This window comes from Perca fluviatilis, chromosome 19 (assembly GCF_010015445.1).
Source record: "Perca fluviatilis chromosome 19, GENO_Pfluv_1.0, whole genome shotgun sequence".
Taxonomy (NCBI): Eukaryota; Metazoa; Chordata; class Actinopteri; order Perciformes; family Percidae; genus Perca; species Perca fluviatilis.
The window spans coordinates 4289044-4303693 of record NC_053130.1 but is presented as its reverse complement, the minus strand read 5'-3'; the positions used below and the strand labels follow the sequence as shown (position 1 = coordinate 4303693).

Below are 14650 nucleotides of genomic sequence, written 5' to 3'. Positions count from 1 at the left end.
TGCGGGGGGGGGGGATGAGTGATGTATCCCCTTATACTTGTTAATACAGACACATGTGTCACCCACCGAGGGCGCAGCTGAGCGCAGCCGCTTTGCGCAGGCCGTCCAGACTCAGACAGATGGTGTCTCTCTCCCTCTGGCTCTGCTCTTTGACCCCCTCCGCTCCCAGGATAAACGCCAGGCCCTTGGAGCTGCCCGCCATGCGGCCCGTCAGCGGCGTGGACAGCACGTCCATCAGGTTCTTCCACACGCCGGTGAGGATGAAGCGGGAGAACACTGCTCCTGAAGAAAAAAAAAAAACACACACACACACACACCCACACAGGCTCCAGTTAGAGGTGTCAAAGATGAGGGAGGGAATACACTTGATCAATGCTGAAAACACAGGATACTTGATGATACATGATGTAACAAATGAGACCCATTTTTCCGCTCATTAAGATTATACCAACAAAGCAGAGCAGTGTTTACACAGCCAGCGGCCGGAGTAACTGATGGTTCTGATAAGAGACACACACACACACACACGCACACACACGCACACACACGCACGCAAAAAGATTATAAATGTCATCAGGTGTGATTCAGCAGCGGTTACCATGGAAATCCCGGCCAATCCTTTGTCCTCCAGGGAGATGCAGAAGGAGCGCAGGGGGTCCCTGACTTATTTTCTCTGTCTCTCTCTCTCACCCTTTTGGTTTTTCCCTCTTGCGGTTTAGTTTCTTCTTTTTCTCAGTGCAATTACACCTAAGTCCCTGACTTATTTTTTCTCTCTCTCTCTCTCTCTTCTCATTACATTACATGTCATTTAGCTGACGCTTTTATCCAAAGCGACTTACAATTGCTATAGATGTCAGGGTTGCACGCCTCTGGAGCAACTAGGGGTTAAGTGTCTTGCTCAGGGACACATTGGTTGAGGTACCGCAGTGGGAATCGAACCCAGGTCTCCCACACCACTGCGCCATCACCACCCCCTTGCTCCCTCTCTCTCTCAGTCTCTTCTCTTTCTCAGTGCAATTACACCAAGACAGAATCAGTGATCTTACAGATGTTTGTTTGTAGTTTTCAACAAATAGCAACTTTTTTATATGTAGTCACATTGGATGGACACAATAAGAGACTCTTAGTTATGGCTAAACACGTGTTATGTGAGCTCACAGTGACCTTTGACCACAAAATATCTAATCACTTCACCTTTGAGTCCAACCCCGAAAACACAATGTGGTATAAAAATGCTCAATGTCGTTAAACTAATCACTTCTCACTTTCCCCTAAATGTCTTTGAAATCTTAACTTTAAAAAATAGATATATTTGTATCTAAAAACCAAATACATGACTTGTTTGGTGAAGTAATTCTTCATTCTATGGAACAAGCTTCAAACCAACCAATGAATCATTAAATCAGACTGAACCTAAAGTTTGAATGAAAAAAAAAACACATTGTGGCAATGGAAGGTTCCAATCTCTGTTTTGATGCAGAACGTATTCGGCCTTGTTTTGTGTGATCATGGGGAATGGATTTAGCTCCAACTATAAGGTTTTTAAACATGATGTTATTTACCTGGCCTGCTGCTCCGGGGTTTTTGGGATATATTTCACTATGAATCCCACTGGAGGTGTAGATGGTGATTGGTGTTAAATGATGCAATTACACCATGTTACCCGTTACAGACCCACAGTGCAGTACGATGTAAAAAACAACTTTTAATCGGTTATAGCCTTGCACATCTGTGGCCCCTCATTTTCACTCGACCATGCAGAGCTGTTATGGGATGCTTCACCTTTCAGCGCACAGCCTGTGCAGCATTTTCAACTGATTAACACAGCAGCAGTCACAGAGAGGGTGAGCCCTATTTAGAAGCATTGAGCAGCACTGGGGGGAAAAAGCTCCTCTTCTGAACATTACTCCAAAAATACCCATGAAAAGGTTTGAGGTTTTTACCTGTAAAGCCCAGTTCAGACCAAACATTGGCGACGAGACGTAACCGTTTTAGAACGTCGCAGGGAAAAGTTGCAGCGGACTGAACCGGCCCGTCTCAGCTGGACTCAAGCCAGCTGGTCGAGTGTCCAGAGGCTGGTTTTAGAACGTAACAGACGTCTCCTGTTTCAACAGCCAATAGAGACTCAGCTGGTCGAGTGTCCAGAGGCTGGTTTTAGAACGTAACAGACGTCTCCTGTTTCAACAGCCAATAGAGACTCAGCTGGTCGAGTCTCCAGAGGCTGGTTTTAGAACGTAACAGACGTCTCCTGTTTCAACAGCCAATAGAGACTCAGCTGGTCGAGTCTCCAGAGGCTGGTTTTAGGGCGTAGAGATGTCTCCTGTTTCAACAGCCAATAGAGAAGTCAGCTGGTAAAGTCAGCGTTAAACTATAGAAAAGAAATGATCCATAATCCATTTTATTTTAATGTTACAAACTAGGGCTGCTCGATTATGGAAAGAATCAAAATCACGATTATTTTGGTCAATATTGAAATCACGGTTATTTTACACGATTACTCATTGACTTTTGGAAAGTCGTAATTATTGAAATAAAAAAAACAAAATACAGTGAAACAGTTAAACAAATCAACCGTGAAAACACCTTGAACTGGGTGTCCATTCAGAACACAGGACAAAATAAGAGTTAACTTGCAAAACGTAATGTGCAAAATAATCGTTTCTCTCGATGACTCTGTTTTTGGGATCGTTAGGAACAGAAATCATAATCACGATTAAAAAGCGACTAATCGCACAGGCCTATTACAAACAGCTGGTCGAAATGGCAGAGTTTCAGACGCAGCCTCAGCGAGCGCCCGAAAGCACAGTAACGTTATATGGTTAAGCGAGATAGAGAATGACTGAAGAGAGAGAGAGCGCCCAGCGGCGCCGTTAGAACAAAGCCGTGAATCAGAGAAATAAACGTGTTTTCCCCAGTTCATCACTAGAAATAACTAGCAAATAAAAATCTCAATATCACTAACGTTAGCTACATTCATATTTAGGTGCGACAAATTATATATCCAGCTTGTCTCATTGGTGTGAACTGGCAGCTTTCAGAACGCTGCAGACCGGCTCGTTGCGAGAAGTTGCAAGATTCAACTCGATTATTTGGTCTGAACTGGGCTTAATATAACACCTCTGCCGACTGAAAAAGAAATAATTTATTCTATTCTAGGAATATGGAACTGATGAATAATTCACAGAGTAAATGTGTGAGCGAATCAATTGAATCCACCCGTCATATTTCTGAGATTTTGGGGGCAGGTTTACGATAATGGGCTCCCGACCTGCCATCGCAGTGTCACTGCCAGCCTTGCCACAGCTGAGCGGTGATTGGCTGGACGCCCTCCTGATCAGCTGGCCTCCGATCGCACTGCTGCCCAGCCCGTCAATATCTGAGAGAGGGAGAAGAAGGAGACATGTTGTCGATTGTTGTGATCAGCAGAATCTGCCATATCCAGAGTCCTAAAGGTAAAACTTCTGACCAACACTGATGTCTGATTATATTAGTTCTGAGTAAATATTGGTAATTTGGAGTCATTTAAATTACTGTGAGAGCTTTGATTTGAAGTAAGGCTGCTCAATTATGGAAAAAAATCATAATGACAATTATTGTTGGTCAATATTAAATTCTTGATCATTTACCAACCTGACTATTGGAAAGATTTTGTATTTGACACCCTGAACTTAGACATTTCCCATTAATACTTTGAACAATACTTAAGATAAGAGTTTACTTGCAAAACGTAATGTGCAAAGTAATCCTTTTGCTCGAACACTCTGTTTTTGTGATCGTCTGGAGCCAAAATCGTTATCACGTTAAAAGTTTGATTGATTGCACAGCCCTAATTTGAAGACCTTAAAGCTTTGGTGCGTAACTTTTTGATATCAATGAACGTCCGTTACATTCAACGCACAATCACGGAAGGATTGTATCATGTGGACGCACCGACAGTTTTGTTTTCATTACTTTGAATGCCTAATGGGGGAGACAGAAACTACACACTATAGCTTTAAAGTGCTCATATTACGCTTTTGGCTTTTCCCTTTCCTTTATTGTGTTATATATGTTTTTTGTGCACGTTATAGGTTAACAAAGTGGAAAAAGCCCAAAGTCCCCCCCAAAGGGACTTACCATCTCCAACAGAAAACACTGTTCACCAACTGCTCCAAACAGCTCTATTGTAGTCCAGCCTTTACTTCAGAGACAAACATGGTCACTTTGTAACACACGTTATAATGCTCACCTAGCTGCTAGCATGGCACGCCCTCATACTCTGCTTCTGACTGGCTAGTAGTCCTTACCTAGGTACTGTCAGGACACGCCCTCATACTCTGCTTCTGACTGGCTAGTAGTCCTTACCTAGGTACTGTCAGGGCACGCCCTCATACTCTGCTTCTGACTGGCTAGTAGTCCTTACCTAGGTACTGTCAGGGCACGCCCTCATACTCTGCTTCTGACTGGCTAGTAGTCCTTACCGACCGCTACTGTGCATGTGTCGACTCCCAACAAAGATGGAACAGAAGCGCGATGCCTCACTCTGTAGCTAAAACAGAGAGCTCAACACACAGGGTGAAAAGAGGAGCTGCAGCAATGATCAGTACAACAAAAATATGGTGTTTTTTGAAAATTAAACCATGTAAACCTATTCTGGTACAACCTCTAAATACAATTATGAACCTGAAATTGAGCATAATATGAGCACTATAAGTGACATTTTCCACACAGAATGGGGTAAACTTTTCAGTCATGTGAGGTTTCCAGATGATTCTAGCCCAAAAAGGAAACAGCTTGTAGTATGTAAAGTTAGGTAGCTAACAAATGTCTGTGTGCACGTGCGTGCATGCGTGCTTGTGTGTGTGTGTACCTGTGAGCATGGTGATGAGTGGCAGTGTGTGGTCTTCTGGCGAGCCCCAGTACCCGGCCTCGGCCAGCAGGTTGCGCTCTAACACCTGGTGGTAGAGCTCCTCGATCCAGGCCTGAGACAGAACCACAAGGACCCCGCTGCTCTGGATCAGACGCACAAACTCCTTCTGCAAAAAAACAAACCAACAGTTTTATTTGTTCATTTTCTGTTTGCATTGTTTTCGAAACTGCCTCACACGGTTCTCTGAGCTGTGTCTTTGAGATGCAATCAGAGGGCCATGTAGAGGTTTTCTTTACGGCGACAGGTGCAGGTACATTCCTGGGCTATAGTCTCGGGACCATGTATAGAAATCTCTCTGTCATTGGTGAACAAGACCGCATCTCTGAATGACCATTAAAAGGAAAAGCTAAGTATATGACATTGTATGGAGACATGCAAAAGCTTGTCATAGGTTATTGAGAAGAAGTCTAAAATCGTGTTTCCCGGCGTTCTGTGGGAGTTGCAGTTAAAAAGCTGATCTGGTGAGACTGCGATTAATTACATTAAAGGTCCCATGACATGGTGCTCTTTGGATGCTTTTATATAGGCCTTAGTGGTCCCCTAATACTGTATCTGAAGTCTCTTTTATATAGACCTTAGTGGTCCCCTAATACTGTATCTGAAGTCTCTTTTATATAGACCTTAGTGGTCCCCTAATACTGTATCTGAAGTCTCTTTTATATAGGCCTTAGTGGTCCCCTAATACTGTATCTGAAGTCTCTTTTATATAGACCTTAGTGGTCCCCTAATACTGTATCTGAAGTCTCTTTTATATAGACCTTAGTGGTCCCCTAATACTGTATCTGAAGTCTCTTTTATATAGACCTTAGTGGTCCCCTAATACTGTATCTGAAGTCTCTTTTATATAGACCTTAGTGGTCCCCTAATACTGTATCTGAAGTCTCTTTTATATAGACCTTAGTGGTCCCCTAATACTGTATCTGAAGTCTCTTTTATATAGACCTTAGTGGTCCCCTAATACTGTATCTGGAGTCTCTTTTATATAGACCTTAGTGGTCCCCTAATACTGTATCTGGAGTCTCTTTCCCGAAATTCAGCCTTGGTGCAGAATTACAGCCACTAGAGTCAGTCCCACAATGAGCTTTCCTTAGGATGTGCCATTTCTGTGTCTGTAGCTATTGAGGAGGAGGAGAGGGGGGCCTTGACCAACTGCCACTTTGCTCGTTTGAAAGCCATGATATCTCTCTCTCTCATGGGTGGGCCAAATTCTCTGGGCGGGTAAAGCAGAGAAAGGGGAGGTAACCTTGCTCCTTATGACCTCATAAGGAGAAGATTCCTGATCGGCCCATCTGAGCTTTCATTTTCTCAAAGGCAGAGCAGGATACCCAGGGCTCGGTTTACACCTATCACCATTTCTAGCCACTGGGGGACCATAGGCAGGCTGGGGGAACGCATATTAATGTTAAAAAAACCTCATAAAGTGAAATGTTCATGCCATGGGACCTTTAAATATTATATATATATATATATATATATATATATATATATAAAAATAACAGAAACAGAAACTTGTGACCGCCATTTTTGAATTAAACACGATGGACGCGATTAAACAACAACAGCGGTGGTCAGAGGAGGAAACGAGCTGCTTTCTTGCACTATGAAGGCGAGCCGCGCGAACACGTTCGGACGCCAATGTAGGTCCGCAAAACCATGAACATCGATAGCAAAGCAACGTCCGCCATTGTTGATGGTGCGTTTGTTTTTGGCGCCGCCGCGCTAACGTTGCTGGGAACGATGAGACGTATACAGTGACGTAAGGCCTGGCTTTGTTCCGGCTCTTTAGCCTGTGGAAAAGCAAACCGGTTCTTTGGAGGCTCGTCAGTCGAACCAACTCCGAACCGGCACCAGCTCTAGCTCTGAACCAGCACCTGGTTCTTGCTGGTGGAAAAGGGGTAAGAGTGATGTTGTCTGGGGAAACGGCGCTCGGCTCACCAGGCTGAGGACGGGCGCGAGCGTCCGGCGCCTGTAGAAGTCGCAGCAGCAGAGCTTGAGATTGAGCAGGAGGGCGTAGTAGGACACCAGGTAGAGGCCGTCGGCGTTCATCAGAGACTGACAGCTCAGCGTGTCGCCGCTCTCGAAGCCCGGAGAGTGGATCCCACCTGGGGAGGGAGACGGGAGGGACTTTTGGAATATTTCCTTTCCATTTACATCATCATTGCGTATTTAAACAACACACAACAGCAAGGGAAACAAACTAACAGAAGAAAAAAAAAAAAAAACATCACAAATTAAACACCAGCATGTTTAATGCACTACATGCCAGGCCTGCACGATATGAGGAAAATATGCAATATGCGATAACGTTGAATATCGCGTGGTCCTGGGGGAGGTGTCACATAGGGCTGGGCGATATGGAGTAAATCAGATATCACGATATTCTTGACCAAATACCTCGATATTGATATTGCGGCGATATTCTAGGGTTGACAATTGGTGCTTTAACTAAATATCTTCACACTTAGATTTTGGATAAATAATCATCAGTAATGTGGACATAATGTCTAAATGGGGAAAAGGTAAATAATAGAACAGTCTGGTAAGTTTAGAAAATGACATCACTTTACTGTAATGCAGCCTTTAGAACCAGGAAAAGACACTTATGTTATATTACGATATCCAAAATCTGAGACAATATCTAGTCTCATAACACAGTATTGATATAATATCGATATATTGCCCAGTCCTAGTGTCATACTTGGAATTTTGGTTCAGATCAAACTGTAAGTCATCAACACATTGAATCATTCCCTCCCTCCCTCCCTCCCTCCCTCTCCCTCCCTCCCTCCCTCCCTCCCTCCCTCCCTCACCGGCCTGCAGACCGGAGCAGAAGGTGGAGGAGAAGTTCTGCAGCGACAGGTCCACCTCGGCGGCCGTGGCCAGTCCCAGCAGCCGGGGCAGCAGCGCCGCGAGCGCCTGGACGAACAGCCGGGCGCTCTGCTGGTCCGCCTCCTGGTTGCGCAGCAGTTTGAGGGACAGCGCGGCGGTGCGCAGCGAGCGGTGGCCCGGGCAGTTGCGAGGCGTCTGCTGCTCCTCGTCGGCCAGCGAGGCGTTGTCGGAGCCGATGTCGGACACGTCGGAGCGGCCCGAGTCCTTCTCGGCGGCCATGGAGTACTGGTCACACGAGTCAAACTCGGTCCGGGACAAGTCCTGCTCCTCCATGCTGATGGGACCGACGGGTAGATCACTTATATCATTATTATGATTTCATTCACTCGGTTAGTGGAACTGGTGGTACTGAGAGGGCAGAGGCCCGTTCCAGAAAGCAGGTTTAGTGAAAACTCTGAGGGCTAGATTTATCTAGCCGTTTGCGCCTGTTTCCAGGCGCTAATTGGTCGCAAAGACAAACGTAACCGATGCGGGCTATTTACAAACAGGGCGCACTTGGGTAAAATCGCAGATCGTCTGCCACATGAGCGAGAAGAGACAAGTTGCGCTTTCAATATGTGTTTGTGGGAGGGTCGTGGGGAAAATTGGGAGTTCCACCCAAAAGGTGGGAGGATAAGCGCAAGTGCACCTAATTATATATTCCGTGGTATTTACAAAACAGAAAGTTACGTAGCGCCTCTATTCTGCGGGGGAAATTCTCCGCCTCTTAAAAGCAGGTCTAAACCAGCCGCGAGTCGAAGTTTCCTCGTAGACCTTTATATGCCGCTGGTGAAATGGCAACAGTAATTTGAGCAAGACGAAGACATAGGCGAGGCTGAAAATATTTTTAACACAAGAATCACACTTTTTCAGTGAACACAACATCATTTAGCGTTACAGATCAAGCAGCCGTGCAATATTAGAGTTACTGGAAGAAATCAAAGATGAAATTGCATCTCCCACTCAGCGTTCACATCCCATTCCAGTAGTTGTTAAACTCCCACAACAACATCGATATCGGCATCAGGATCATTTCAAACAGTCATAGCATCAGCAGTGGGGATATCGCAGTCTACACTCAGCCGTATCATAGCAACAGTACCGCTTTACTACAGCGCAATTTACGGTATAGTGGGCGGAGAAAGACGCTGATTGGCTGATTGGTGTCAGGGTTGATAAATACTACGCAAACTGTGGAAGCATAGCGTGCTCTATTACCGAACTCACATAAACAGACGCAGCGCAAACTGCGCTAGTGTTAGTAAATCAGGCCCAGTTTGTTAAACCTCCTACCTGGAACGGACCCCTGGTCTCTTAATAAGCCCTTTCTTGGCTGTTTTTATCAAGCCTTATCGTTGTTTTTTTTAAATAATGTTTGGTAAATTAAACTACAGTAAACTCATACATGTAAATGGGAGGATACTGGGCTGCATCATAAGATATCCACTAGAAGTCTAAAAACAACGGCATACATTTGTGTCTGTCAAAACACAGAATTATTTGTTATCACTGCCAACAGATGACGCCAAAGTCAGAAATTTGGCACACACACACACACACACACATGCAGAAACACACACTCAGTCACACACACGTGCACACACACAGACACATACACACATACACACACAGACAAGCAGACACACACGCACACACACACACAGAAACACACGCTGACACACAGAGACACATACACACACACACACAGACGCAGACACACACACACAGACAGGCAGACACACACACACAGACACACACGCAGAAACACACAGACAAGCACACACACACACACACACAAACACACACACGTACCTAAAGTTGCTCTCGCTGTACCGTGACCCCCCTCCGTGGTGCGGCCTGGTTCGGGACTCCACAGACAGGAAGTTGGTGATGTCGGGGTAGACGAGGCCGTGACTTCGCTGCACCACGTCTGGAGGAACCACCGCTCCTCTCTCTCCTCTCTCTCCGCCCCCCGCCGCCCCCCCCTCCTGCTCTCTCTTTCTCTCCTCTTCCCTCGGCCTCCCTCGCACCCCCTCCCTCCTCCCATTGGCTCCCCTGCTTGGCCTCGAGGCTCGGCTCGCGCTCGGCCCCCTCCCGGCCGCCGCAGACGGAGGACGAGGGGAGGCGCGCGTCCTCGCCACACTCCTCGGGAGTGGCTTGGCCCAGATCCGCGCCGATCTCGCCCACCTCCACGTCCACGGTGGTTTGGCCCGTCTCCGTGGTGATGCTGATGCTGACGTCGGGGCTGCGCTCGGCGGCTGCGGCGGCCGCGGCGTTGGAGGAGGTGGAGGCAGGGTCCCAGGGAGCCTGCTCAGAGGACAGGACGTGTCTCTGCCACCTGAAGTCGGCCTCGTTGATCTCCATGGACTCGCGCGTCGACTCGGTCCCATCTTTCAGGTCGTCCAGTCGCCGGAGCAGAAGCCGAGCCTGAGAAACAGACGCTACGTTACCGTTCTGTAGCCTAGAAATCTCGACGCCCCCTAGCGCCAGCAAATGTCATTTGCAGCCAGGGTCAGTCTAGCAACTCTCCGTTGGCTTGCGAGCTGGAAAAACCAAACTCTAGTCAGGCCAATCACATCGATTATATAGTCGGTGGGCGTTTAAAGACAGGTCATAACCAAGCGACTTACTGTCGTATTGTAGAGGAATTACCGTATAGTACAGGAGAAGCTCGCAGGCAGTTTCGACTTACGTAGCTGTTTAGGTTTAATTACTAATGTTACAGTGCCTTGCGCGAAAGTATTCGCCCCCTTGAACTTTTTGACCTTTTGCCACATTTCAGGCCTCAAACATAAAGAAGAAGAAGAAGAATCAACAACAAGTGGGACACAATCATGAAGTGGAACGAAATTTATTGGATATTTCAAACCTTTTAAACAAAATAAAAACTGAAATATTGGGGGCGCAAAATTATTCAGCCCCCTTAAGTTAATACTTTGTGACCGCCACCTTTTGCTGCGATTACAGCTGTTAAGTCGCTTGGGGTATGTCTCTATCAGTTTTGCACATCGAGAGACTGACATTTTTGCCCATTCCTCCTTGCAAAACAGCTCGAGCTCAGTGAGGTTGGATGGAGAGCGTTTGTGAACAGCAGTTTTCAGTTCTTTCCACAGATTCTCGATTGGATTCAGGTCTGGACTTTGACTTGGCCATTCTAACACCTGGATATGTTTATTTGTGAACCATTCCATTGTAGATTTTGCTTTATGTTTTGGATCATTGTCTTGTTGGAAGACAAATCTCCGTCCCAGTCTCAGGTCTTTTGCAGACTCCATCGGGTTTCCTTCCAGAATGGTCCTATATTTGGCTCCATCCATCTTCCCATCAATTTTAACCATCTTCCCTGTCCCTGCAAAGAAAAGCAGGCCCAAACCATGATGCCGCCACCACCATGTTTGACAGTGGGGATGGTGTGTTCAGGGTGATGAGCTGTGTTGCTTTTACGCCAAACATAACGTTTTGCATTGTTGCCAAAAGTTTGATTTTGGTTTCATCTGACCACAGCACCTTCTTCCACATGTTTGGTGTGTCTCCCAGGTGGCTTTGGGCAAACTTTTAAACGACACTTTTTATGGATATCTTTAAGAAATGGCTTTCTTCTTGCCACTCTTCCATAAAGGCCAGATTTGTGCAGTATACCGACTGATTGTTGTCCTATGGACAGAGTCTCCCCGACTCAGCTGTAGATCTCTGCAGTTCATCCAGAGTGATCATGGGCCTCTTGGCTGCATCTCTGATCAGTCTTCTCATTGTATGAGCTGAAAGTTTAGAGGGACGGCCGGGCTTCGTAGATTTGCGGTGGTCTGATACTCCTTCCATTTCAATATTATTCGCTTGCACAGTGCTCCTTGGGATGTTTAAAGCTTGGGAAATCTTTTTGTATCCAAATCCGGCCTTTAAACTTCTCCACAACAGTATCTCGGACCTGCCTGGTGTGTTCCTTGTTCTTCATGATGCTCTCTGCGCGCTTTACACGGACCTCTGAGACTATCACAGAGCAGGTGCATTTATACCGAGACTTGATTACACACAGCTGGATTCTATTTATCATCATTAGTCATTTAGGTCAACATTGGATCATTCAGAGATCCTCACTGAACTTCTGAGAGAGTTTGCTGCACTGAAAGTAAAGGGGCTGAATAATTTTGCACGCCCACTTTTTCAGTTTTTATTTGTTAAAAAGTTTGAAATAGCCAATGAATTTCGTTCCACTTCATAATTGGGACCCACTTGTTGTTGATTCTTCACAAAAAATTACAGTTTTATATCTTTATGTTTGAGGCCTGAAATGTGGCAAAAGGTCGAAACGTTCAAGGGGCCGAATACTTTCGCAAGGCACTTTAACTAGTATTTTAGTGATCAATAATTAGCCTGTGCCTATGTTATCTCCTTACATATACCTACACTCTCCGTCTCTGTAAGATAGGGAATGATTGAGATTTCTCTCGGCACAGCTACCAGAAGACTTCACACTTTCAGACAGGTTGCTCACGTCACATCTACGTCTTCAAGCTCAGTCGGAGGCTGCTCAGTAACGCTCAGCGCTCACCGGAAAAGTGACTTCTAATATACTTCACTGGTCTACGTCCAGAGCAACGGGATCTGTTGGTCCATTTTATATATGTCAATGGAATTCCCTGCTACTTGAAAACAAAGAAGATGGCTGCTGCTGCTGGCGAACAGCAGTCTTTGGAATCGGCTTTGGACGCGACTCTGGAAGACTTGGAGTTCAGCTTTTCTTTGAGAAAAGAACAAAGAACTGCACTGAAGTCATTCTTAAAAAAGGAAGATGTGTTCAGAGTTTAAAATGTAATATATCAACTAGCGTTGCTCTGGTTGGTTGTAGCGCTATCCTATCGCGTGCTGAGGGAATTTGAAAGACAACCGTTTATCCCGCCCTTCGGATTGAGCCCTGCCAATGTTGAGTTCCCGTCAGGCTAACCGCTTTGTACATCCTGTCTCAGTAGCGTACCTGCTCGGATTGGATGCCACGGCCCTTCGACAGTTCGTCCAGCGCCCCGAGGAGAGCGCAGGCGCAGGACACCGAGGAGTAACACGCCTCGATGCCTCCCTTCATACAGGCCTCGGTCATCCCGTCCATCACTCTTCAGAAGGAAGCAGACATACAGAATGCATTCAGTGGGTTTGTGAGGACTATGGTTAACTGCTCCTCAGATCTCTGCAGGGTAAATCCAGACAGCTAGCTAGACTATCTGTCCAATCTGAGTTTTCTCTCGCACGACTAAAACTACTTTTGAACGCATACAACGTTCCACCAAAACAAGTTCCTTCCCGAGGCTATTTTGCAGAGGCACCGTGTCTCCGTCCGGCACTTAGCACCGCCCATGACGATTGTGACTGGTTTAAAGAAATGCCAGTAAACCAGAGCACGTGTTTTCTCCCATCCCGGAGTGCTGTGTGGACTGGCCAGACCCTCCTCCGCAGCACTGTGGAGGAAGGTCTGGCAACGCGAGACTATGTGAGGATTGAAAATTGCCTTCTAATCTGTGGGAAACACTGTCCATATTGGGATTTTGATAAAAATGCGATTTATTGTGCAGTCCTAATTAGGGTTGGGCATCGAGAACCGATTCCTAATCGGAATCGTTTCAAAAATTACGATTCCATCGGAATCGTTTCTGTATTGGAATCGTTTTGGAATCGTTTGGAGGATTTGGTTTCAAATCCGATCATCACTTCCCAATTTAACAAGCGCAAGTTTGGGTTTCCGTAGCAGCCAGATGCTTGTTGTGTTGCAGCCATGGAGCACAGTAAGCGGCGCTCTAGTGTGGCTTTATTTTACGTTGAAAAAGCTGTAAAACTGCAAAGAACCGTTGAATCAAAATTAAACTTTGCTCTTATTTGTGAAAATAGGCATGTGACCTGTTTCAACTCCACCACTCAAAGAATCGGAATTGAGAATCGATAAGAACCGGAATCGAAAGGAAGAATCGGAATTGGAATCAGAATCGTTAAAATCCAAACGATGCCCAACCCTAGTCCTAATCGACAGTGCGTGCAAATAACTTTAGTCTTGTGGAGAGAACCCTCTGGAAGGGCTTTGAAACTCAACGTGCCATTCAAAAGACTCTTTTCTTTATCCACTTCTGCTCAAGGAGCTTAGTTTCTGCTAGCGTTGTGTCAAAATGTGATCAAATCTGGTTTATAATTAAATTAAGGGCAAACACATGACATGTGCCTATGTGGTAATAGACAGGAGATGTCTATGTGTCTGCCTGAGATATGTCCCAGACTCCCCTCCCCTAGTCACACCACTCTGCACAGCTACAGAGTCAGAGACTGGCACAAAGCCAAGGCCTCAGGCTTTGGCTTGGGGAGCTGCAAACTCAGCTAAAAGCGAGCAGAGTCAGCAATGTGACCTCACCAGAGGACTGTCCTAAGAAGGCGGTCCTCAGACTCCAAAGGATCCAATTGGATTCTCAGCAGCATGTTCTGGAAACGGTCAAAGGAACTCTTTAGTAAGCCTTCCGGAAATCACTCTTGTCTTTTCGAGCATGTTAAACTCTCTTTTTTTTACATCTGATTCTGATTCGTGTGGATTTTTCTAAGACCTTTTGGGATTTTGTCATTTTTTGACCAGACGCGGGATAAGTATCTGAAAAAGGGCAGTTGGCGTTTGGGTCCGAGCCATTAATCTGGCCTTGGCGTCGCATCTATAATTTACTACAACCCTAGCCATCCGACGTTACTGCTGCATCACTTCCTCAACTACGGAGCGCAAATCACAGAGCATGCATGAGTTACTCGCACGTAATTTATGGAACATCATCAATGACAGACATCAAGCTGTAACATGGTGAACTTAATGTATTATTGAAGCATTTTTAACCATGTACAAAAGTAACACGGTGA

At 45.9% G+C, this 14650-nt stretch overlaps 1 protein-coding gene across 1 annotated transcript in view; it reads right to left on the bottom strand.

Annotated features, from left to right (window-relative positions):
- The window catches only part of arfgef3 (ARFGEF family member 3), a 93564-nt gene that overhangs the window by 40475 nt on the left and 38439 nt on the right, over positions 1-14650 (bottom strand). The window contains exons 13-20 of the mRNA XM_039783761.1: positions 12750-12882; positions 9855-10204; positions 9590-9736; positions 7720-8072; positions 6845-7011; positions 4850-5015; positions 3269-3376; positions 67-282 (exon numbers count right to left, since the gene is read on the bottom strand). Coding sequence (XP_039639695.1) covers positions 67-282; positions 3269-3376; positions 4850-5015; positions 6845-7011; positions 7720-8072; positions 9590-9736; positions 9855-10204; positions 12750-12882 — 1640 coding nt within the window. The remainder of the gene's footprint in view (positions 1-66; positions 283-3268; positions 3377-4849; positions 5016-6844; positions 7012-7719; positions 8073-9589; positions 9737-9854; positions 10205-12749; positions 12883-14650) is intronic.